Source organism: Ambystoma mexicanum, chromosome 11 (genome assembly GCF_040938575.1).
Source record: "Ambystoma mexicanum isolate Mex_15411 chromosome 11, UKY_AmexF1_1, whole genome shotgun sequence".
In the NCBI taxonomy this organism is placed as follows: domain Eukaryota; kingdom Metazoa; phylum Chordata; class Amphibia; order Caudata; family Ambystomatidae; genus Ambystoma; species Ambystoma mexicanum.
Window position 1 is genome coordinate 1005558659 of NC_090934.1, and position 25989 is coordinate 1005584647.

At 46.5% G+C, this 25989-nt stretch overlaps 1 protein-coding gene across 1 annotated transcript in view; it reads right to left on the bottom strand.

Moving 5' to 3' along the window:
• The window catches only part of SPG11 (SPG11 vesicle trafficking associated, spatacsin), a 1688331-nt gene that overhangs the window by 942080 nt on the left and 720262 nt on the right, over positions 1–25989 (bottom strand). The window contains exons 20-22 of the mRNA XM_069624201.1: positions 22198–22362; positions 17141–17207; positions 8168–8333 (exon numbers count right to left, since the gene is read on the bottom strand). Coding sequence (XP_069480302.1) covers positions 8168–8333; positions 17141–17207; positions 22198–22362 — 398 coding nt within the window. The remainder of the gene's footprint in view (positions 1–8167; positions 8334–17140; positions 17208–22197; positions 22363–25989) is intronic.

A 25989-nucleotide genomic window follows, 5' to 3' on the forward strand; every position in this document is an offset into this window, starting at 1 on the left:
TCTGGCAAGGACCAGGGGGATAGAACCGCCATGTACTTTGTGCTGCAGATGTTCTTGATGCTCGACAAGGTTGAGTCCGCTTCAGGGCGCTTTGCAGGTTTCGGTGACACGAGATGGGAGCTGCGGGTATCAGGCGGCAAGACGGTTTGGCAATCTAAACTGGATGAACGGCTGCAGGCTGGCCTACATGGTGGCTCGGGGTCAGGAATCGTTTTCTCAGTGCTGGTCTTCGGTTCTGAAGCACTAGTCGAGACATATCAGGTATCTTTAAGCGACTCCGGCTTGACAACGGTCAGCGTTACAGCCGGTTGCAGATCGAGGAACTCGACTGGATCAAAAATGTCCTTTAAGGTGGATGTCGGAAGATGCTCGTGGAGGCACTTCTTCCAGCTTCTTCAATGGGCTTGTGTCGTCTTTTAAGGCCGATGGCCCAAAGCTGAGGCGTGTGTTCCGGGCAACTGCCATGTACTTGGTTTCGGGATCAGAGACCTTCTGGTCCTTCCAAACTAGGAAGCTTGCTGCAGAGCCTAGCAGTGCATGCTGTGTGCTGGCTGGGTACCGGTATAGAGCAGCTAAAGGGTCCTCTGGATTCATATCTCCCTCTGTTCCCTGGGAGATGTTTAGGGGAGGGGTATTGCTTCCCTCTTTGGAAATCTTGGCCTTCCTTCACTGGCGGAAGATGTAAGGCAAACTGTACCTTCAGCCAGGGTCCAATGAGGAGTTCTTCTTGCTACTGCCAGTGAAGTCTTCAGCCCTCTTTTAAAGCCAAGTGGGCCAAGGTGATTGGTGTATGATAAGCCCTAATGAACAAATCCTGGGGTCCCCACCAACAATCTCCTGTATGCATGAGATCATAACAAGAGTGCTTTGCAACAAGAAAGGTAAAGGGGTGAAAACATGTGATACTAAGTTCCACCCATCTTGCTGTCTGTTGTTGTTGATCATAGAGTCTCTCTGGTTAATGAATCTCTGTGTGGTTCCTGATTAAAGGAGCAGGACTCCCTTGAAGATGCAGGGAGACCAGACTCTCTGGCTCCTGCAAACCACAGTCTCATACCTGATGAATGGTGTTCCCCTATCGTGGAGGCTTACTGTAAACATGCAGTCCCAGACATAACAGCTCAATGACAATGATACTGAGGGAGGGAGCTGGCTTCAGGTTGACACAGTTACAAATGAAAGGTTGTTTGGGGTTCTTGTCTCCTTTGTTAACCTGCACAGCCAGGCTCCATGTGGGCCATTTGAAGTACCCTCTAATTGGTATGCTCATTGCTGCCAACAGCTGCAGGGCCCAACAAAAGAACAGGGGGTGGATCCATGGAGACTTTGTTAGTTCATCAGGTTGGCCATGGCAGGGGGAAGCTTCCCCCCCCCCATCCTGGAGAGGACATAGTGTACCACTGGCTGTCATATCCCAACTAAATATGACAGGACGGATGTAGGCTGTAGGCTGTGTCCACTGGAGTACACAGGTCTATGCATTTGTCGCAGTGTGAGCAGAGGGAAATGTGTGGGGATTAGCCCCACACATTTTCCTGCAGTTGGTCTACCATCATTCCATTAATTAAAAATGTCAAAAAGGCACAGGCGAATGCACACCTACCTTGCGGATGGCCGAATTCCTTACAGTGAGCATTTGAGTAAAAACAGGCTGCCATGCAGTAAAACAAATAGAAGATGCACAAGAGTGCACCCAAAAGTGTGAAATAAAGGTACTATTGCCACCAGCCAGCCCGGGCTTTACAGTCTATAGGAAAATGCCCCTAAAGTCAAAGGAAAGGGGAAACGTAGTTCCCAGGCACTATTATTCTTTAAGTAGTGCTACACCACTGACTTAAAAAGGGGACAGGGTCCCCCTGTACTGGTAGCCTTAAGGGCTCACTAGTGCCCCCCAAAATGAAATAAGTTAAGCAAGGGAGTGCCATTACAAAGACATCACTCCTAAAAATCTGGTCAGGGTAAAAATAAAAGAGGAGATATGCGGGGGGGATTTCTTGATCCAATCAGTGATACTTTCTGAACAGGCCATCACCATTGCAATGTTTGGTTCCTTGCATAGCCAGAAGTTTGAAGTTTGGGATTCTCTCCCTTCACATTTATCAGCCATTTCAATGGCATGTGGTCAGTTTAAATTTTAAAGGTAGAGCCTTTGGTCCAAACCTCCTCAATGACCATACTATGGCAAAGCATTTTTCAACAGATGCCCAGCTCAGCTCTTACGCTAGACTCTGTAATACAGTATGATAGAGATAACCTCAGGTTCAAATTCCTCAGGGTGGTCAAACTCATCTCACCCTTTACCAAACTCCTTCAAACCAAAAGACACCTTGTCATCATCATCGAAATGCTCTCCAGGTGAGCCAAGAAAGACATCTTAGAAACACGTACAAGAGTCAGGGCCCCGGGCACCAACAAAGGATAAAGAGGAAACAGAGTTACTAACACAGTGGTCAAAAACAGTGAGGATTGATTGACTGAAGTTGGGATGTCAGAGCAGTTCCATGGTGCTGGCTTCGGAGGAGAGACGAGCAGTGCCAAACCTGATGGCCCAGAATTTTGCACTGGAGATAGCAATGGCCCCTAAACACAGAACTTGGTGTGTGGTACTGGGAAACCGGCCCCATACATGTGGCCCAAAGAAAGAGGAGTTGGTGCAGGAATCTTTGCCAATGGTACTTGAGCCTCCTTGAATATTTTAGGAATATTTTTCCTCAATTATTACCATTCCAAAGGGGTGAAGGATACAGGTGGATAAAGTACTCTCCTCCGACCCACTTCTTCAGGTGTAATGATCATGTCCTTCGCCAATAAACTGTTAACAGACTCGATTAGAGCTACCATCTCTAAAGAATTACAAGGATCAGTGCTTGAAGCTAGAGGGATAACTGACGGATGAGGACCTCTTCCTATTTCTTCTCATTTTCCGCTGCCACCAGCGAACGTTCCCCTGGGGTGCGTTGACTAACAGTGCACTACGCAGTGCGGACTTCAGGAACCACGTGAGGAAGGGGTATGGAGCAGCACCACTGTGGCCGAGACCAGAGACAGCCCCACTTCTTCATGTCTGCGTAACACAGTGAGTATTTAAGCCACTGTCATGGCCACAGGCCCCAGAACACAAAAACCACACCATCTAGTGATGGGGGCAATGGGTCACTTGACTCACTTATGTCCCTTTGGGACCCAAAAACACAGGGGCCAGGCTCATATAGAGATGTGAGCAGGAATACTTTATTTCGGTGCAGGAGTGCTTTTATTTTACAAGCACTTTCCAGGAGCTGAAAGCCTTTATTCCAGAGAACATCCTCATGTGCTGACTTATCGGGTGTGGCCCCCTAGGCTGGGTCTTCATGTGCTGACTCATCGGGTGTGGCAGGCAGGCTAAACCTGGTGGGCGTGGTTTCAAAAGCTCAGCTATATAAGCTGCTCCATCCTTAAGGCCGGTGCTTCGCGTTACTGTGCACTTGCGTGCAATGTGATGCTCACCGCCGCTTGGACCAGTTTAATTACCTTTGAAACCATGCGTTCTCCTGCATACTCACCTCCAGGAAAATGGTGCTTCATCGCTTAATTTGCAGATTCATCTCCTGACATCCAGTGATCTTGATCCCGATGCCGCAGCACCGCACTCCGCATCCACAAACTCGGACCCTGTGAAGAAGAAGAAAGACTAGGTTAGAACATCCGTCCTAGGGCCACACCGCATTTGAACCCCGCACGCCCCCTAGTTAACAACTTACCAGCTCTTGTATCGCTACAGCTTCGTTCCTCATTCCCTCCGGCTGCCGCCTCCAACTCTGCAGCTTCTGCCGGGCCAGCAACATCACCTGCAAGGGCAGAAAGCAAAAGAGCAAACATCTAAAGTGGAACGGACAGCAATACAAGACAACAAACTTTACAATACAACAAAAACAGACGAGGAAAGACATAGGCAAGCAGGAACACTTACCTGAAGCATAATGGCTTAGTCGCAGCAGGACTGGACTACCACGGGCAAGGGACTAGTGAAGGTACTCTGTCCAGATCATACAAGCGCCTCTGCCAGAAGCAGCAGGACGGAGTGCTCGCCAAAACTAATCAACAGGTGAGCTTTCCAGGGACAGCGCATCCCACGCGTACCACGGTTTGGGAGAAGGGGTCTGGAAGGGGATCAGGCGCACAAGCTGGCATACTCAAGCCCCCCATTCTCAACGCAGGAGCAGTCCCGAGCAGCATGACCTATTACCACCAGTCACCACATAAGCGCAGAGGGCGAAGTCGGACCTGACTGACCTCACCCCCGGGAGGGCTGCAACCGTGCCCCAACGCCTCCGCAGAGACCAGGTGAGTGTAACAGCCACACACTATTGAATAGCCTAAGGTTGTATTGAATGACAAGATGCACTAGCTTTGGTGACATCTGTCTAAAGCACCAGAAGCAGCAGCAGCGAGGATTGGACATGAGCATCTGGTACTTGTAGTCTTTGCAGTGTTTGAAGTTTTCAGAGGTTATGTTGTCAAATAATATGGAACTGTATCAGACACAGAATAACTATCTCGTATGGTGTCCTTGGTGTGCAGGAAGTACAAAATGGGCATATGTGGTTTTGCTTACGTACCTCCTAAATAATTTCATGTGCCAATGATGCCATGATAGTCAGTGTGGAGTCGCTCTGTTTTCTCCTGTTGGTTTAAAACATTTTCTGGATTCATGGTGTGCCTCGAGCCAACTTCAGAGAGGAGAAATCCGTGGATGGAAGGTATCCATTAGATAAACTACAGATGGGATGTACACTGCCAATGCACTGTTTTCTACTTTGTGTCTGAGCTTCAGTGACTCAAAGTAGCCGTAGTAGCAGATCCTTACTGCTGCACATGATGAAGTTTTCCATGTCTGTGCGCCAGTTGGGCCCAGTGCGGCTCCGTTTCAGAGTGCCTATTTCAAGAATAAGGAGCCTATGCATGTTAGATGCGATCATCTGGCTCCAGAGCCACTAATTGAAAGCTGCCATGCAGACATTAGATCGCAATCTCTTGTGCCTGCATGATTTCAAATAGGGAATGACGATGGCTTCTTCTGGTGTCAGGAGTATAAAGGTGGTTAGGACATTAAATATGGGCTGAACATGCAAATGTAGTTCATGTCAGCATGCAAGTCCTATGTGGGTACAAATGCTCTCCCCGTTCTGCTTCTTAGAATACCTGCGATTTACCTAATCGAACCACTACTAAAATGTTATTTGAAAGTATTTCTCGAGCTTTTGTTCGTTTCAGTAGCTGGGTATTTGTGGCGGTTGTCAATCACCATTTTCTGGTATGGTGTGCTTTGAGATTGCAAAGATTCTTTAAAACAACTTTCAGGTGCTTCTTATGAGAGTCAAAGATAAAGTGTTGACACTTGATGTGGTATCAGCAAAGAGTCAACAATCAGCTGATGTCACTTCGGCTAGCCTTATGATTTTGGTGACATTACACTAATGCACTTGGGAGAAAGGAAAACCACTTCAAGCCAAAATATTGGTTAAAATGTGCTTTACGATGCATCCTCTTTGCCAAATTTCTCCGAAAATATATTTGTGGTGAAAAGGCTTTTATTACTCACTGCACTCACTGAATGACTCCAGAGATATCCACTAACCTAATAGTTTTGTGGAAATGCAGGACCAATATCAATGGGTCTTGAAGTAATGATAGTGAACCAGCTATATATTTCAGCCATACCTCGGGTCTCTGAATATTTTAAGGAAGGCATGGTATCAAAGTAAGATAGACACAAGTGATCACAGTTCAAGTGTGTTTATTAAACTGTAAAAGTGGGTAAGATAAACTCCTAATCTAAACCTAATTCTAAGATGGAAGCACGCTACAACCATCAAATGATAATAACAGTCGTTGTGGAGTCTAGTCAAATAAAAGGGCCTATACTAAAAGAAAAATATTGCCACCCTTACCGCTGTACTACAAAAGAGTGTGGGATAATGTTCAAAAGAAAAGAAAAAAGTGTCACGAAATGATAAGTCAGGATGGTATGGTGGGGTCTCCCTTCCCCACGTATGAAGCACAGGAAAAGGCGGGACTCTCGAGCACAGCACACTTTTGGGCTTCTCCGGCCCAAACTCACAGTTCCTTTTCCTGTATGAGGGCCTTCTGTACCCATGTCTCTCTGATACAAAGTCTCTTGCTTCAGAGGGCCTGATGTATCACAAACAACAGACAGTTATTTCGGTTAATCTTTACGTCAGGTGGTTTCTCCTCGCCCCGGGATCCCCCTTAGCCAGGCTCCGATCCCATTCACAACGTCAGCCTCCCTCAAGCGGGCTCAGACCAACATCACACTGCGGACATCCCTCAGTCGGGTCCACATTTGTCACCACAATGAAGTTCACTTAGCTTTCCAATTCACAACGTGCCAAAGACTTTTGAGTGTACAATGAGTTTGACTTAACCCTTGTATTACCACTTTGACATTTCACGCCGGCCTCACATAGGGCCTCCTGGTTTTTGCAGTTTTCTCAATTTACCATATTCTCCTTGTTCACGAGCAGGGCATTCGTTAGAGTGTTTCAATGAGCACCCACGTGGCGCAGGACCACTCCAACACTGATGCCTCATTAGTTCACAAAAAGACCTTTGTCTTGTATCTTCTTTCCTTATACAAATGTTGCCACTGTAAACTTGAGCTAAACACAGTCCGGTCCACTATCAGTTTCCTCTCACTCCCCGGCTGTGCTGGACTCGTTGGCTTTTCTTCTGCTGGAGTCAAGCACGGTACCACAGTGGCAAGCTCTTTTCCCTGCCCTGGTTATCAGTACAGGATGGCTCTGTGTACCGTTGACATCTGCCACACCAATCGCAGCTGTGAATCCCGGTCTTACGATTCTTTCATCAAAGGCTTCGCGAGCCTGGGTTGAAAGGGCCAAGGGCAATTCCTTCCTTTTCGTCCTTTCAGTTTCCACCGGCTTTCTCCTCTGTTTGATCTGCCGTCCCGGAATAGCTGCTTCCTCGTGCGTTTGTCCTTGCTCAAAGTGTGCTCTCGTGCTTGTGCGAAAGGGCTGTCAGGTGCAAGTAATTATCAGCAGTAGCCTGACTCTACCTGACCCTTGTGTTGGGACATGTCAGGTAAACGGCTCTGTTGTTAGTCTGTTGTCTTTTGCAGTGAGAGAAAGTGTTTGTGTAGGAAAGGGGGGGGAGTTTCTAGATATCCTATGGGTAGGATGGGGAAAATGTATCATAAGAAAGGGAATACTGTGTCTCATCCTTTGGGGCCTCATTTCCACTCCCCGAAGACCCCCCCCATCCAGGTGATCCTCCCGCACTGGTGCACCCCCGGGAACTGGATCCAATAACGATGGCCGTGTCCGGGCCACCTGGATGATAGATCTCTGGGGACTAGCGGGTGAGACACCTTCACGTTTCTCACAATATCCAATTAAATACTGTCAATTTGGCTGATGTCATCGTGGTTAAAGGCCTTGTATTCTCATGTCCTTTAATATCGTCAGGACCAACATCACTAATACTAGCCATAGAGTGCCAGCAAGCCAAGGGAAGCCCTCTACACTAATGGCTGAATCCGTACAAATGCAAGGTTCGCTGCGAGGGCTAGCAAGTCTGATCTAGTTGAGAATTGTGAAAGATAGTTTGGTCCCCAACCTTATTTGGCTGCCATTGACCCATTGTTAGTGACTCCAGGGGTCCATGTGAAACTGCAACCTCAGTTATGCTTTTCTCAAAACACAGGCTTCTCTTTTTGCACTTGAGGCTTGGGTGAAAATGGTGGTCATCACATCAGCTCGCCGGGTGCTGTTTCGAGAAAGTCTCATGACACAATTTGACCTACCCCAGTGTTCCCATAACATTTAGCATTCTCGCCGTTGAAGTACCATCTTCACGGGTGAGAATGCTGAATGCAACAGGGAAGCTAGCACAGAACACATTTGTTCTTGAGACGGTCTTGAAAATGTACCTGCACTACTCTGCCATCTGGAAATTTCAAATGTAATGCATGCGGCTTGAGTACACTGTGCATGGTCCAATAGAGGACTCACAAAGGCACCCATCACCGTAACTGACCCTGTACACACCTATCAATCTGGTCCACATCAGCCGTCTATATTCACAGTACATGTCAACCTGGCCCCAACCACCTATTCATCTTCATAGCACATGTCACAGAGTTCATACTCACAGCTGCTTTGGGCACTTGCTTCTGCCCAACTGCTGAACAAGGAAGTTTCCAAATGCAAATGAAGGGCGTCCGTGTCGAAGATAATAGGAATAGTCCAAGCGTTCAATGACTGCATATTTGTTCACCAGTTCCAAGCACGAGAAATGAGGGAGGTCATTTGAGACATCTGTGAAGAGAAGAGTACAGTGTGAGGTAGACAAAATGAGCATCACTGGTGAGACAGGGAGTGAGTGAGATAAAGAGAGTCAAGGAGTTCCCCATCAAAAATCAAGGAGAGAAAACAATGGGAGTATTAACACCAGCAAGATGGAGGGAGGATGAGAGAAAGCAGCAAGATGAAGAGAAGCATCTGCAGGGGGAAGGGATAAAGGGGGCAGGAAAATAATGAGACGGGGAGCAATATGAGGAGTTGTGGCCATGTTAGAAATATTCAAGCACGCTGGAAGGTCACTCAGGGTTCAGTATGTGTCGCATCAGCCACCCCTATGATCCTCTGAACTTTGCACAATTGTATGGTGCATGTAAAATCCCCTAAATGTCAAACAGTAGACAGCCTGTGGTCCTGCCTAATTCGGTATGAATGATGATGGCAGGAATGATGCTTGCAATTAAATAGGTGAACTCAAATACTTTGCTTGGCATCACACAGATTAATTTCACCCCAGTACAAATAAGCAGTTTGCACAGTTGACAGGTTAGATTTTCATTTATATGCCAAATCACTTTCACTTGTGAGACCCCTAGCACTTTTTGCTGGACTTGGATTCTTTTTCTATATTCCTGATCACTGAAATATCTATGGTGGGTTTCCGACCGATGTTTAAACATACACATGCTTAAAATTCAATGACTCATTCCTTGAAAGCGCAACTTAGCAGAAATATTAGAAATCTTAAAAAACAGCGTACAATTAACATAAATAAGGAAACAGCGCATCTCTGCACACATTATATATTCCTGAGTTTGAGTGGGAACGTTTTTCCCCACTCACCTTTTCTTTTGCTCTTTTTATGGGTGTCATTTTTCTGACTCCACATAGTTTATTTTTTAATCTATCCTTTCCTATAACTTTTTGGGCATTTACAATGTATTACCGTAGCACACAGCAGTTTCTGTGGAGTGTTGCTCTGTTGCCCCTTGGACTTCCCTTTTTATTTGCTATTGCTTTACCTTGCCGAACACATGTTCTCAAGGGTAGAGAGGGATTTTTATCCCCTCTACATTATATATTGCGAGACCAGCACACCCCACCTCATGTGGAGGGCTGGGAGGTAACCTTGTATCTCGTTTCTCACTGCTCCTGTAACTTTTCTGTTACAGTGACAAGTTTACTATTATGGATGGTGGTAGTGGACATACTTTATTGACTTTTGTGTGATTTTTTTTGCACACTGTAACCCAGCCGCGGTAATGCACAGAAGGGTCACCATTCTGCTAGAATGGTGGCTTCTTTCTTTTTTGGCCATTTTTAGTGTGCTTGTCCTTTCTTTGTCTTCTTCTGCCTTCCTGGGAGGTCCTGGGTGTACTTTCGGCTTCAGCAGGAACCCTTTGTGAAGCCCGCTGAGGCTCCATAGTGTCTGTGAAGCAAGGAGGTGAGGGAGGAGTCAGAAACTCGGCTAACCTTTGTCGTCTGGTGTGCCTGAGAGAAACCTGTCCCCACTGGGGGGGTTGGCTGTCCTGATTGGACCGCCACCCGTCCCTTTCTTTAAACTGCAGGGAGAGTTTGCAGAAGTTGTGTGTGGATTCCTGTATATCTGGCCTGAATCTTGGAGCTGAAGACAAGTCGACCACTGGAACAGAAGATCTAATGAAGAAGAAGAGAAGAATGCCGAGCTACTTACGACTGGGGATGCCTGCTGTGTAAATGCTGCCTGTGCTGACCCCTTCTTTGTAGCGACAGAGGAGTCATGAAGATGACGACTCTGACCCAGAGACTGTTGGGACCCATCGGTCTTAAGAAGACCTGCATTTCGAGCCTGCATTGTGACCTTCCTGGGCTGAAAACCACCAATACCGTGGGACTTTGAGCCTGAATGCTGTGCAACTTCTTCTGAAGAACAAATCTTGCTGAGACTTTGGTGGGCTCCTGCTGGTCCTCCAGAGACACAATTTCACTCATTGATGTCCCCCTCACCAGATTGCTGGACCGAGATAGCGAAGTGAATCTTTCGGCGACGACTTCCTTCATCTGGTACCTTGAAAAGGACGTTAAATCCACAGAGCCGCGAGAAGCACAGAAGAATTCTCTGGTGGGAGCCTTTTCTGTCGACTGCTGCTGCAAGTTACCATCAAGTGTCTGTTCTTTTGTGACCACAACCAAGAATCCAGAGACCAGGTCCTGTGCTGCTGCATCGTGAAGGCGCCCGTCTGCAAGCTATTCTTCACTGCTGAGGTACTATGTGGCTTAGGGTAATATGATTTTGAATTATTTGTATCCCGCACTCTAATAAATCGTGTCTAGGCGCAGATTAAAGTAGACAATATGGAGAGAGAGACAAAAAACTTGTTACGAGAAGTCAATCTAACCAAAATGGTCAGATCCACGTTAGTAGTGTGTCTCACCTACCCAACTAACTTAAATAGATGGATTTTCAGAGCCCTACGAGACTGATATAAAGATTTGAGGGCCCTGATCTCCAGAGGGAGCCTTTTCCAAAATGTTGGCCCGTAAACTCCAAATCTGCGGATTCCTCTGGACACACAGTTTGAGAGGGGAATTTGCAGTAGCAGTTTGTCACTTGATCTACTGCCGGGTTGGATGATACCAGCTGATTTTTTGGGATAGAAATGCAGGGGCCAGATTGTTTGCACATTTAAAAACTAGGCACAAAACTTTGAAATCAATTAGATACTTAATAGTGAGACAGTGTAAGGATCGCCATAGGCTTGACATTTGGGAGGACTTCCTTACTCTAAAGATCAGCCTCAATGCTGCATTTTGGGCTTTTTGTAGGCGCTGAATTTGAGAACGTGGGATGCTTGCCAACAGTCCATTGCAATAATCAAAACAGGAGTTCACCAGGGCACCCACAACCGCTGGATGATCCTCAACCGGGATGAAGGGGAGAGCCTTTCGCAGGAGGCGCAAGGTGCCAAATACTGACTGCACTTTGGCGCTCACCTGGACTGTAGACCCCAAATTGTCCTGCCAGGTGCATTTTAGGGGCAACAAGTAGGTCTGAGCCCCAAAAACATGGTGGGCCTGGGTGCCTACTTTGGTCGAGAAGGTGTTCAGTCCCGAACAGTGCTACTTCCGTTTTACTGGGATTCAGTAGAAGCCAGTTAGAGGACATCCAACCCCTAACTTCCACCAAGCACTGTTCAACCATCTGGAAAGCCTCTTCCACATTTCCTATTTTAATGAACACCTGGGTGTCATCCGCGTAGGAGTGGAAGTTGACCTCATGCTTCCTAAGTAAATCCCTCAGCGGGTGCAGGTATAGATTAAACAAAAGGGGGGAAGTGATGAGCCCTGACGGACTCTGCACTCCTATGGAAGAGAGTCCGAAGTGAACCCACCCATCTTCACCTGTTGCTGCCGCTATGAGAGAAAGTAAGCAAACCACGTCATGGCTTGCTCCGCGATGTTTCTGATCTCTCTAAGCCTTCTAAGTAAGATACAGTGATCCGGCATTTCGAAAGCTGCAGAGAGATCTAACATGACCAATAGGGATAGCTCTCCTTGATCTGCCACCTCAAGGAGATCATACCACACAGCCATCAGTGCAGTTTCAGTCCCGAACCCTGGTTGGAAACCAGATTGGAGAGGGTCCAGTATAGATTCTCTCTCTGCATATTCTTGTAGTTGGAAAAGTAACAATCCTCTACAATATTTCTCCCAGCCATGGAAGGCCTGCCACTGGTCAGTGATTCTGTAGAATACCAGGGTCTAAATTGGACTTTTAAAATGGGTGTGACCATGGCCTTTTTTTAACACTACAGATCCAGCTGACTAAGATTTATTTACAAACTGTTTCACGAAGGGAGAGATCTCTGGTGCCAGCCTTTTTGCCACACTTGCCGGGATGGCAAAAAGTGAGTAATTGGTAGGTTTCAAATTTCCCAATAGTGCCAGTACTGTATATTCTGTGACTGGTGGGAAAGAGAAAGGCTACCATTTCGGCGCAGGTCGTACTTCCGTCACTCTGGGGCGGATCATTAGATCAAACTACACCATTGGAGCAAGGCGGACCACTAAGTGCAATATTTTCATGAATCAGCTCAATATTTTTATTTAAAAAAGGAGTTGAATGCATTGGTCTGATCCATGGAAGGTTCCATAGATGAAAATAAACACTTTGGCTGCACAAAGTTGTTAATAATTGAGAACAATTCTCTCAATTGATCTTTTGAGATCTCCATTTTTCTGTAAAAAAAATGGGACTTGGCTCTAAATATGGCATTTTTATATTCTTTTAAGGCCTGCTTCACTCTACCCACATTAGTTGAGGTTCTATGTTTCCTCCACTTTTATTCTGTGTCGCTTAAGTGCTTATGTAGTGGGAGAACTAAATCAACTGATACTCTACCCATCTCTTGGTCTGACCATTTTGTGAGGATGTTCACCCTTGGACACCCCGTGAAAAGAGTGGTACCTACCAGGAAAACTTTGCTCTCACATTACTGGATAAAAGATCAGGTAAAGACCTAAAAGATTCTTTTCGTCTTTCCATGCCTAAACTGGGCCACTTTGGAGCAGGTATTACCCATGGCCTCTGCTCCATTGTCAAATAACTCTTCACAGTCCTGTGATGTATCTACAGCATTCAAGGCATTCTTTAGCTCTTTACCTGATCTTTTATCCGGTAATGCGAGAGCAATATTTTCCTGGTAGGTACCACACCTTTCACGAGGTAGTGGGGGGAGCCAAGGGTGAACATCCTCGCAAAATGGCTGGACCAAGAGATGGATAGAGTATCAGTTGATTTACTGCTGACCCTTAAGTCTTGTGTCACTCCTGTGCGGCTAGGGTGTTGATTTGTGTGTTTGGGAGTTCGCCCATACTGTTCACCCAGTCCCAACGCTGTAACGCATCTAGGGAGCCTTCTACGAAGTACCTGAACAAGTTCTACTAACTCTGAAGTCTGTACTTACTTGTTGGGTGGAAATATCCTCTGGAACTGACTTTCCTGCAAACTGTGCCTATCCTGACCTGTCTACTGCTGCCCACTGGACCACCAGTGTCCCCCTTCTGCCTCTGAGATCGCCCATGCCTTAGAATAGGGAAGGACTTCCAAAGTATAAGGCCTCTGCTAGAAATTATAACAGGTGTACTTACTTGTTAAGGTGTAGGTGCTGTAATCGTATCTGTGAAATAGAATAAGTTACAAAGTATTACAATGGTCATACTTACTTGTGAATTGCTTACTGCGATTCTGAAAAGTATACAAAGTTCTTACTTACCTATGAGTTGCTTATAGCCCTCTGAAAATAATTGTATTGTACTATTCTAGAAAGTAACTGAGTTGCTATTACTGTATTATTCCTGAAATAGAATAAGTGTGACAGTGTATTACCAATAGGGTTTTACTCACCTTGAATAGCATACTGCCATTTTAAATGTATAACATTAGGTTTTGCTTACGTTGAACTTCTTACTGCCTTTCTGAAAAGACTGATCGAGTTCTTGCTTACCTTAGAATTGCATTCTGCTCTTCTGAAAAGTAACATTGGTATAACTACATGATATGATATTATGTGATGTGGCATTTATAACGCGCCTATACATAAGTGTTTCAAGGCGCGACAAGGCAAGGGAGTGGAAACAACGATCTTACTAGGCCTAGTGATATTCAGATCACACACATGCAGAGGAGCGGGGAGGGGACAAGTGCCGGTGGGGGGGGGGTAGGAGAGGATGGACAAGTGCAGCACAAGGAAAAACAGGAAAAACAACAAGTAGTGCAGCCGACGGGGGCAGTGCGAGTGCTAGGAGTGCAGACCACAAGTGTCAGATAAGTGCAGGATAGGGGACTCTAGGGTTAGAGCTACAGACCACAAGAGCAAGGGGTGCCGAGAGGCAGTGCCGGTATGTAGGTCAACGGCCAGGGCCTGGGTTCAGAGGGTTGCCAGGTGACCGGTGCGTTTAACAGGCAGGAGATCAGCAGGGGAGAGGAAGAGAGAAGGCAGAAGCAAAGAGGAAGGTCTTGAGGTGCTTCCGGAACTGGAGATGGTTCTGCTCAAGTTTCAGAGAGGTAGGGAGGCTGCTCCAGAGGGAGGCACCAGCCGAAGAAAGATATCTGCCCCCAACTTGTTGCTTGGAGAAGCGACTGACCCTCAATGAGCTGGAACTGGAGGAGCAAAGAGCTAAAGTAGGAAGATATTTCGGTAGAGAGAATTGGAGGTATTGCGTTCCCAGGTAGCCTTGTGAGGGTCTTGAACTTAATCCATGCCGCCACTGGGAGCCAATGAAGATATTTCAGTGCTGGAGTCCAGCCTAGAGAGAACCAGAGCTCTGGAGACAGTGAGCTTCTGGGGGAAAGTGAGGACGGGAAGAATACCTCTGAGGAGGTGCAGCTGGTAGTTTGACTTCTTAGAGATGTGAGGAGAGAAGGAGAGTGTGGAGTTGAAGATGACCCTGAGGTTCTTAGCCTCACAGCTAGGAGTAGGAAGAGGGTCCAGAGATTGAGAGGAAAGGAAGGTGCTGGTTAGCCGATGAGGAGGATCTCCATCTTACTGGCATTAAGGCAGAGATCATTGGTGGCACACCACTCCTGGATTGTGGACAGACAATCTGGGATGAGAGAGGGAGAAGAGGCGGCTCAGGGGAGCCTGAAAGCGAGCTGAGTATCATCCACATAGCACTGAAAGTTGGAGCACAGAGCAGCTGTGCGGTGGGCGAGAGGTGTCAGATATTGGTTGAACAGCCAAGGGGAAAGATTAGACCCCTAGGGGACACCACAGGTATAGAGAGAGATAGAGGAGAGGACGACACAAGATGAACCTGGGAAGGTCTGTCAGAGAGAATGGAGGTCAGCCAGGTCAGGTCTATTCATGTAATAGAAATAGTGTAAGAGTTTATGACCAATAAGGTTTTACTCACCTTGAATGTCATACTGTCATTCTAAATGTGTATCTTGAGTTCTTACTTATCCATGAAGTGCATATTGCACCTCTGAAAAGTAATTAATACGTTCTTGCTTACCTTAGAATTGTGTTGCACTATTCTGAAAAGTAATCTTAGTGTAACTATCATTCCTGAGAGAAGAATAAGCTACATATGTTGCAAAGTGCTTACCTGTTGGGTTGGTAGTATAATTGTATTATTCCTGAAACAGAATTACTGACGTAGCTTATTACCAATAGGGCCTGCTTACCTTGAATTACATGCTGTCATTCTAAAAATGTACTAATGTGGGTTTACTCCCCATGAATAGCTTACTGCCATTCTAAATGTGTATCGCTAGGTTTTACTCACCTTGAACTGCGTACTGCTATTCTAACTAAGGTTTACACTTCGGTTTACATACCATAAGTATTGTGTTGGTTTTTATACTTGTGCTTATGAATGATAATAGTACTTACATTTCTAAAGAATTATTTGTACAATACATCAGTGTTTCTTTGGACCGCATGTATACTACAAGTTCTTTGTACCTATCTATAGCCCTCTCTTCCTCCTAAGATAAGCCTGACTGCTATGCTCACGCTACTTTATTATTCAGTGCGGGTCTATACTACGAGATGGAGTTTACTGTATTGCCTAAGGTATAGTTTTATATTGCCGCTTGGGTGGACTTTAGTAAAACTGTCCTAACAGCAGTTGGGACAGATTCTCCCAAAGAATAGCTCAAATGAAAGGAGTGTAGAGAAGGCACTCGTTTCATTTGCTCTACTTTTATAAATGCACAGATCAACTTATTCTCAAAGTGACCTATGCATTTCAGGAGGGGCTGGAAAGAAGCGCAAAAATGCCTTAGTGTTGGGGACGCGCTTGTGATGCTAATGTATGGCATGCTTCCAGAAACTCCTGGTTGCTGGTAGCGCATTCCGCAGAGACGGACTGTAAAGGCGCCAACTTTGTCAAATGCTTGGAAAAAAAGCATTTCATCCCCACTTTGGGGGGAGGGTGGAAATGCAAGTGTGGCAGCCACGGTTTAAACTGCAGCTGTCACACTTAAGAAAAATTCCTGACATGGTCAAAAATGACCCTACCATGATTTGCACTGCATTCTACTATTGTTCCCAAAAGGCGCTGTGGGATGACCCTTGGCGTTTAAAACAACATCCTGTTTGTGAATTCGGGATGCATTATTAAAAAAATGCGCAGAAACATCCTCTGATTTACGCAGATGCACAAAGGGATGAAAAAGAGAATCTGAATGAGGCATCTAAAATGCATCTAAGATAAGCTCAATTAAGATGTCCTTTGTGGATTGGGCTGCTCCTATTTATGGAGAAAGCAATGAAATGTGCTAACCATCTCATCACTTGCACTGCAAAAGGTTTTAAGAAATTGCCCCTGGTTTGATTGCACACAGTTTTTCCCCCTATGTGACCTTACACGTCAGCAGTGGCTATGGTACCATACTAGTGACTTAATGCTTGCTTGATGTAAACTATTGGAACGTTGGTCTATGCTTGATGCTTGCAATGTGCTGGACAACAGACAGGTTACTTGGGATTTACAAAGATATCTGTGGTTTGATGTCTTAACCCTTGAAAAACAGAGTTTACGTGCCAGAAATATGGAGAAGTCACAAGCAAGCTTGTAGATCCAATGCATCTCTCCCTTCTAGGCAACAGGCAACACTGGTCCCTTAAATACCCTTCCAGCATGGGTATTTAGATATTCAGTGGTAGGTGTGCGCCAAACGTTCCTGCTCCATAAATTGTCTTTGGCCCCTTTTCGAAATGCATTAATTAAGCCTTCTTCTCGTTCACATTGCCCTGCTATTTTGCAAAATAAAGTTCTAATGAGAGCAGGAGACTGGACTTCTGATTCCATTGTGCTGCTGAACAATCCTGCCTTACCTGCCCCAGCAAGAGTGTTGGTGGACTGCCATCCAAAGAGGCCGGAGGGATCAAAGGGAGCCAGAGCCTGCAGAGTGGGAAAAATCAAGAGCATGATGACGAAAAAGAGCATGGCAATAGGAGTGGGTAGGCAAATACGCACAGCATGTCGAGGTGGGGATGCAGGGCAAAAGCTGGTGACAGCTTTACCTTCCCTGGCCCATCTGGTTATAAATCTCTTACTGGGAAAGGGAAGAACTAATCACTTATCGCAAACTACGGATACCAGCAACATGTGCCCTCTGAGTACTTTGCTCCACAATAGGAAGCAGGAGTGAGGTGAAGCAGACTGCAGGCTCCTCTGGAACCTCAGAGGCCATATGGTGATTGGTCAACAGATGTTATTGCTGTTCCCTCCAATCCCTGCGCACATTTAATTCAGGATTGGAGGAGAGATCACCTCAGTTTGTCAAGCAGCAGAGACAGCTGAGTGGGTCAGTGAGCAGAGGCTGCCTGACCTTCATAAGCCCAGCATTTCGCCTGCCTAATGCCATTGCAGAGCACACCGCTCATCACGTTATATCTGTCATTGCCTAAGCGTTTTATTGCCATAGCCTAGTCCTCCAACCCACTACTGCGTCAGTCCCTTAGCACTTATTGTATATCTTACTCTCTCCTCCCCTCCCCATGAGAGATGGCCACCTCGCTCCCTCACTGGCCACCTCTCTCCCTCACTCCAACAAAGTCCCCCCCACCCCTTTTTCTACTGTCCCTTCTTGGCTCTTCCAAAAAGGAACGTACCCTGTGTACTGCTGCCACAACCAGCACTGCTATCTACACAGCGTGTAGATTATACAGGTTAAGATCACGCACCAAACCTATACAATACCAGAGCCTTCTTAGGCCAGCGGCACTCAGGAACTTCATGCTGGGCACACGCTCACCATGCCTCTACACAGCTACCCGCACAGTCGCTAAATACCCTACGCCCCCTACCTCCCCCAAATTCTCGACCAAAATACTCCCTTTATGGCCCACACCACTTCTCAACAACACCTTCGCCACACCAAAGGTTCTCTCCTCTCTCATTACAAGTCTTTCATCTGGTCCATTGGGTGTCTCCCCTTTCCGACTACAGCACCCACAATCACCCCAATAACTAAAAACAGCACGTCTCTCTCCCCTCTCAAATGCGCCCACATAAACACACGCTCTCTCCCCGCCCATGCCACCGATATCCGTGACCTTCTCACCAATCTCGACCTCGGCATACTAGCCATTACAGAGTCCTGGCTTCATGAAGCAGCTGGCCCTGCTATCTCATTAGCTCTCTCACCAAGGTACTCCATTGACCGACAGAACAGACAGCACATGAAACGGGGCGGAGTAGCTATTTTAACCAAAGAAGCTCTCTCTCTCTCAGAATAGTCAACCCCCCCATGGAAGGCAATGCCGATACCATCTCTGCTAAACTCTCCATCTCCCCCAACTGCACTATTACCATGCACATTGTCTACCGGCCCCTAGGCCCAGCTTCAGACTTTCAGGGGAACCTACTCCACCTCTTAGGGGATAACCTCAAGATTTCCACCAAAACCATTCTACTTGGCAACTTTAACCTGGGCCTCAATTACCCTTAAAACAAAGCAGCCAAAGCACTGGCAAAAGAACTTAAGGACATGGGCTTTGCGCAAAGAATCACTACCCCTACCCACTGCAAAAGGTCGCACCCTTGACTGGGTAGACGACCATAACTGCTCTGCCACCGTCGGCTCCAACAATCCATGCCCTTGGACTGACCAGCACCTCATTCAATTCACCATCCCCAGAGCCACTACAACTAAAACATTCACCTCTGCACCACCAGCGTTGGTCAGAAGTTCACGTAAATTATCTAAAGACAACCACCTACCTTTTCTTGAAGGTCCTGTCTTTAAGCCCCCTTTCTTCAATGACCCCAGTATTGTTAGCAGATCTCTACAATGACGCCCTCAAAAAGATATTGACGCAATTGCCCCACTAGAACCAAAAAAAGCTAAAAAGTCCATGCACGCTAATTCTTGGTTCTGGCCCTACGCATCCGCAAACATAATTCATTGACTATATGGCAAACCGACCACTGTGACTCCTCTAGGGAAGATTTCAAACAGTTGTCTGCCCTCTAAAAAAAAGCCATCATCAAAGCCAAGGCCAATTCCTTCAACACTCGGATAACAAACTGAAAATCCCAATCTAAGGAAATGTTTGACATATTCAAAGACCTAGTCACTCCTACTACGAGCCCGGATGACATACCTAAAGATGAAACATGGTGTTCTAGTATTCAAACAGCCTTCCTCAATAAAATAGACCTTCTCCAGAACAAAATCCGAGCTCACCACAAAGCTTTGCCTAAGCCTGACTCTACTCCCTTGCCTATCAATAATACCACTCGCCAAGACAATACTCTCTTCTCCTTCAGAGATGTTACTGAAACAGAAGTTTAAGACCGCCAACACCTAAAACCATCCATCTGCAAATGTGACATCTGTCCAGTCAATATCATAAAAGAACGTGCTGAATCCCTCGGACCTTTCTTGACAGCCTTCATTAATGCTTCATTCGCATCCGGCCTTGTCCCGCCATGTTATAAAGAAGCATGGGTACGCCCTCTTCTTAAAAAAAAAAAAAAACTCCCTTGACCCTACCTCCCCTAACAACCACCGACCTATCACTACAGTCCCATTTCTCCTATAAATCCTCGACAAGGCAGCCTACAATCATATACAATTCCTTGGGTCCAACCGCATTCTTAGCAAGAGGCAATCAGGATTCCACCAACGCCACGGTACTGAATCTGTGCTTCTCGATCTTAAAAACCAAATAACGCAAATCATGGACGAAGGCAAACCAGAGTTTCTCATCCTGGATCTCTCTACTGCATTTGATCTTGTGGACCACAAGACTCTCAGTAGACATCTTACCAACACAGCTCAGTTCTCCTCAGAAGTCACCACTTGGATATCTTCCTTCCTTGAAGGGAGAGCCATGAAGGTCTTCTCCAACCAGGCATGTGCAACCCTAAACACAATACACTGCGGAGTTCCACAGGGCTCCTGCACGTCACCAACCTTGTACAATCTGTTTACTAAACCTCTCTTCGACAAACTGGACACCCTCGGCATAGCATATACAAACTATGCTGACGACACTCAGGTCCTCCTATCTCTCTTCGGCTCTTATGACCAAGATGCCAAATATCTCTCCACAAGATCTACGCCACCATTCAAGCCTGCATGGCAGCAAATGGGCTCTGTCTCAATGGAGATAAAACTGAGATTCTCATAGACGGCCCTAAACAAACGCTCAGCAAACTTAGTAAACAATATAGCGACTTCACCATTGAAAATACAATCATCTCTGTCTCACCCTCTGTAAAGACCCTGGAGGTCTACTTGAACTCCACGCTATCTATGTCACGGCAGGTAAGCGCCATCGCTTCCGCTGCCTCATACACAACCTAACTAATAAATGCAGTTAAACCTTACCTGTCTGAACGGAATTGCCTCTCAACAGCTAGAGCCACCATTGGGGCCAAACTAGACTATTGTAATGTCCATCTAGCTGGCACATCGGCGAAAAACTTGAGCTGGCTTAAGGTCATCCAAAATAATGCTGTTAGAGCTGCATTAAACATATCTAAAAGAGATCACATCTCACATGCCAGGCGCACTGCCCATTGGCTTCCTGTCAGAGAACAGATTACCTTCAAGACTTTAGCCCCAACTCATGTTGCCTGGCGCTCACAGCACCCCCTTACCTGTAGGCGAACATTGTCAGAGCCATCTCCTCTCGTCCTAAGAGAGCTTGTCACGTCAACCATCTGTACATCCCCACAATAAAAAGGATCAGATCTGGCGGCACCAGCTTCCCTCACATCACTCCTAAACTATGGAATGCCTTACCTCACTCCCCTCAGGGCTGAGACCTCACACGTCTTTTCGGAAAACTCTAAAAACCATGTTATTCAACTACAAATCTCACACTCCCACACTATTCACCGGCTTTGCTTTCCCCCATTGACTCTCTCCATCTGGCCTCCCTGTAACAACAGCAATCATGAGTCCCCCCCTCCTCTTTCGTTACATCATTGTCATTTAAAATGTATGTCACCTTACTGTTAGCAGGTTCACTGTAACTACAAACCACAGTCAAGCCGTCTCTATGTCTTCTCCCCTGTTTCCTCCCCACCGTTTCTGTTTTTCAAGCAACTAAGTATGCCTACTTGTAACAGCGCCAAAATGCCCTTGGGCTGCTTGTGCGCTATATAAATGTAATAAATAAATAAATGGTAGAGAAGCCATCTGTCTGAGAGTCAGTACAAATAACTTCCGTCACTGATGCACAAACTGTGTCAGACATGAAGAAAAGGGGGCCTTGCTTGGAAAGCAGCGACTACCCCAGTTAGAGAGCAGAGGTCCATTCAGTAAAGCAGCAAAGGCATGTTCAACCAGCTAGTAAGCAGAAGCTATCAAAGTTAGGGAGCAGCAGTTGCCCAGTCAGATAGGGTAACAGTGGCAGACACAGTCAGTCAGGGATTACATGCCACCACAAAAACACAGTATGAGTGATTCTGTCAGCCAGAAAGAAGAGGTAGCTTTAGTCAGCCAAACCTCAATCTGGGTACATAGATCGGATCAGCACGGGGGCGGCAGAACAAAGACTACCTCAGTTGGGTAGTAGAGGCCACCTCAGTTGGGGAACCAAGGCTGCCTTAGTTGGGGGAGCCTAGGCTGCCTACATCAGGGGAAGCCTCAGTTGGGTGGAGGCAGAGGCTGCCCCAGTCAAGGGGAGGGAGAGGCTGCCTCAGTCTGGGGGAGGCAGAGGCTGCCTCAGTTGGGGGGAGGCAGAGGCTTCTTCAGTCGGGCAGGGCTTGGCTCAGTTATGGTGCATAGGCTGTCTCAGTCAGGGAGCAGAGGGCAAACAAAATGAAGGGGTGCTGACATCAGGGAGCAGGAGCCCTCCTGGTCAATCAAGGTGGAGATGGTCTACCTCAGTCAAGGCACTGCAGCCCAGGCAGCAAGTGCACAATACTGTACCTGGATGAGGTGATAAAGTGAGACATCTGGAGGGGCTATGCTGTGTGATGTGTACTGGGGGAAGAGTGCAGCCTTCAGTTTGGGATATGGTGTGAGTGCCACCTTCAGAAGTTGGGGATCCACTGTCTCCAGCGATGTTTCACACAGCTCCTGCACACCAACAATCTGTGGACAAAGAAAGGGATTCTTTTCATAGGGCTATGAATAAAGGTCTGCAGCAGTGGTATGGGCCTCTACAGATAGACAAATGCAGTATGGATTGGCGAGAGGCAGCAGCTGAGGTAAATTTACAAAGAGGAACCGGGGTGTCGCATGGATTTTTGTAGAGAGTTAAGATGGGTTTCCAAAATCAACCCTGCAGGTGGATTTAGAAAGGCCAGCCTATTATGGTGAACAGGAAAGACTCTCTAGACAAACCCAATCAAGGTAGGTAGCAGAGCGGCAAAGCATAGACTTAGGAGGGGGTATGAGAATGGTCTAAGTCTACAAAGAGAACACCACCACCAATTCAAGTAAGACAGATAAAAACAGGTAAGAACAAAAATATACATTACTTCATTAGGCATTTAAAATACACACCATGCACATGAAACCTCTAGGCAAATATTGTCACACACTTACTATAAAAGGGATATATACATTCGCCCTTAGGACAAAAGAGAAAGCATTTGATTCAATAACCAGTGTAAAACAGGGAAGTAGTCAGATGCATAAAGTTCAGTAGAATCACTTTAGAGTAAGATGGTTTGGGGCTTTGTGCCTTAAAATCATTAGCTACAAGGTTCTACATTTCAGGTCGGGGAAAGTGAAAAAGACAGATTGCAACCAGATCCACCACGGCCACGCAGCGACAGGCAATCTATAATGGATGAACAAAGGAGCAGGCCGTGCAAAGCTTCCATTGATGCAGGAAGTCTGAAAATGCAGGAGCTGGCACCTTGTTATAGTACAAGTTGAGGATCCTCCAGTTTCATGAATGCACTTGGAATGGCGACGGCTGTATTGAGGCAGCCGAGGAGAGAGCTGGTCAGTCAATTGGTTGGCCAAGGGACACTTCAGAAGGCACAGATCCTTCAACAGGGTTCGAGACTGCTTGTTCCCACCAGTCCTGGGGTCAAAGTACAGATGAGGGCCTTCTTGAGATCAGGCAGAAGAGCAGGGCTTCACCAGGACTTCACTGGCTTTGTGCTGGTCAACTGCAGGAGTTGTCCTCAGAATGTCAACGGTCTTCTCTTCTTCGTAGGTGTCTTGGCTCCAACCATGATCTGTCGAATGGCTGCAGGAGTTCTCCTTTTATCCAAGATCTGTACTGGAAGCTCACCCAGGTCCACCAATGGTAAGGATCAGCACCACTGATACTGCCATTGGCTATCCAATGATGGATAGCCATTGGCCACACGTTCTGTCTAGCAACAGATATTCAGGCACCAGGATGTGTACTGGGACCAGACAGTGCCAACCCCCACATCCGGGTTCAGACACAGACCACCCCTTAGCCACCAACGCAGCAGCTTTTCCTGGGAAAGGACTTTCCGTAGAAGGTAATTCTGGCCCTGAGAAGACAGGAAGAAGGCCAAAGAACAATATGGTCAAAGGACAGGCAAGAACCTCATGGCACTGCCATATTAGAGTGCTAGCGACTCTTTGTAGCCATTTGCAGTAATTGCAAAAGTGCACAAAATAAAAAGTTCAAAACAGAGTAGGAAAACATCCACTGCCACCAGCCCATCCTGGTCCCATTGTATTTGTAACCCAAAATTTAGAAAGAAAAAGATAGAATGATACAAAGTATCCTAGCCGCACTTTACTTTAGGGTGATCTGTACATTTGTAAAAATACAAGTATTCCATAAAGACATAGGGCCAGATTCTCAGAACTCTTTTTGGCACCTCGCCTCACACAAAAAGTAGCAGTCCAATTCACAAACGGGATCTGAATGAGTGCATTTACGATGTGCTCATTCCGATGCCATTTTTCTCCCTTTGCACATTTGTGCATATAAGGGGGCATTTCAGGGCATTTTAAAGTTCATCCCGAATTCACAAACAGGGTGCACTTTAAAATACCCAGAAATGAAGGTCAAGGTGCAGGGGGAGACGCAAAGCATGACAGGGTCATTTCTGATAATCTTATAGACTTATCAGTTTCCCCCAAAAAAATGAGCGCTAAGTAAGGGAAGTAAAGCTGAAGGCTTTACTTACCTCCAAAATGTCAGGTCAGGATAGCAAACACAGCAAAAAGAAATGGTGTCCCATAGAAGCCCATTGGAGGAAAGCATCAAAAAGAAAATCTTTCTTAACAGAGAGGGGGCAACAGTGGCGCCTGGGGGGGAGGACATTAGTGACATCTCAGAAGAAGCAAAATTAGTGAGGTCTTCTGAAACGGCACATCAGTGGGATTTGGAGGAAAGGGACAGCAGCAATAGAATCTCAGGCAAGGGGTAGAAGTGATGGGATCTCAGAAAAGAGCAGTCGGATCAGGAGTGTATAAAGGGGGGGGTGCCAGGGGATGATGGCACTGGGTCCAGGGAAGCGCAAAAGTGGGCACTAACGAAAATAGCATTGCGATCAAGTAAGGACAGCAATGGGACCAGAGCAGCACAACAGTAGTAACTAAGGAGGACAGCAGCAAAAGAGCTTGAGAGAGAGTACAAGTGGTAATGTAACCTGGGGACTCAGGACAAAAGCAGGAGCGGAGCATGGGGAGAGGGCCGGAGCCGCCTCACAGTCTTACAGTGAGAAAGATATAGAAGGAAAAGTGTTTAACAATTGTGAGATAGGCTATTGTGCAAGTGAGCGACCCCATGTGTGTAGCCTCAATGAACGTTTGCTGAATCCATGAACGGTGCAGTGAGTACAGCCTGGAGAGACGTTTCAGTGATCTAAAGCCAGTAGCAAGCTAGGCAAGAGGCTGGGGCAAGCACACTTCGGTCCTGAAGCATCTTATGAACAATCACAAGCATCCTTCACCCTTTCATTTAGGTGGAATTGAAGTAAGCGCTATGTATCTTTTGCGTATGGTAGACGTGACATACTCACTGAGGGTCTTTTATGGGTTATCGTTCTGGGGGTCACATGCTTGGCATAGAAGGCCATATATTGGTTGTTTTGGAGTATTACAATATTTGCTTACTTACAAAGTCATAGGTCGTCGACAGCGTGCTCCTGTCACACTATCCCCACACTACATGCACAGGTGTACAGATGCTCCATTTGTCCATGTTCTCAGATTTATTGTTTTTCTGACATGACGTGAGTTGTATACGCCAAGGAAGCAGTGAGTAAGTGCATGTACTTCAGCCACCATGTGGGGAGGAAGGGTGGGTGCATGTGACTTAAAGAAGAAACAGAAAGCCAGGCGCCGGAAAAAAACACGACTCTGGCGTTTTTTTACGGCACGGCTACCACCGGGGTCATAATGAGGCCCTAAGCCTAACGATGTCTGCTGAAGAGGAATACGTATGGTTGGTTGATTGCTTTCTTTGCGCCAGATAAGAAATCTTTTCATGTTTTTGCAGTGGCAATTTCAGGTATTCAGCTTCCTGGATTCGCCGAGTATATTTTGGGTCTTTCCCCCCACAAAGTACAGGCTAAGGGACTGCAAAACTCTGGTCTGGGGAACTTAGCAAAGGGAACTTGGTACATTCCCAATCAGAGGGGTCATGAGAAAAGGTAGGAGGAATGCCGCAAGGCGCTCATTCCCTGACTGAACAAGAAGACACAGGTAGAGATCACTTTCCATCAACCAACTATTCCCAACCACAAATATAATCCTCATACCGCAGAGGGCGTA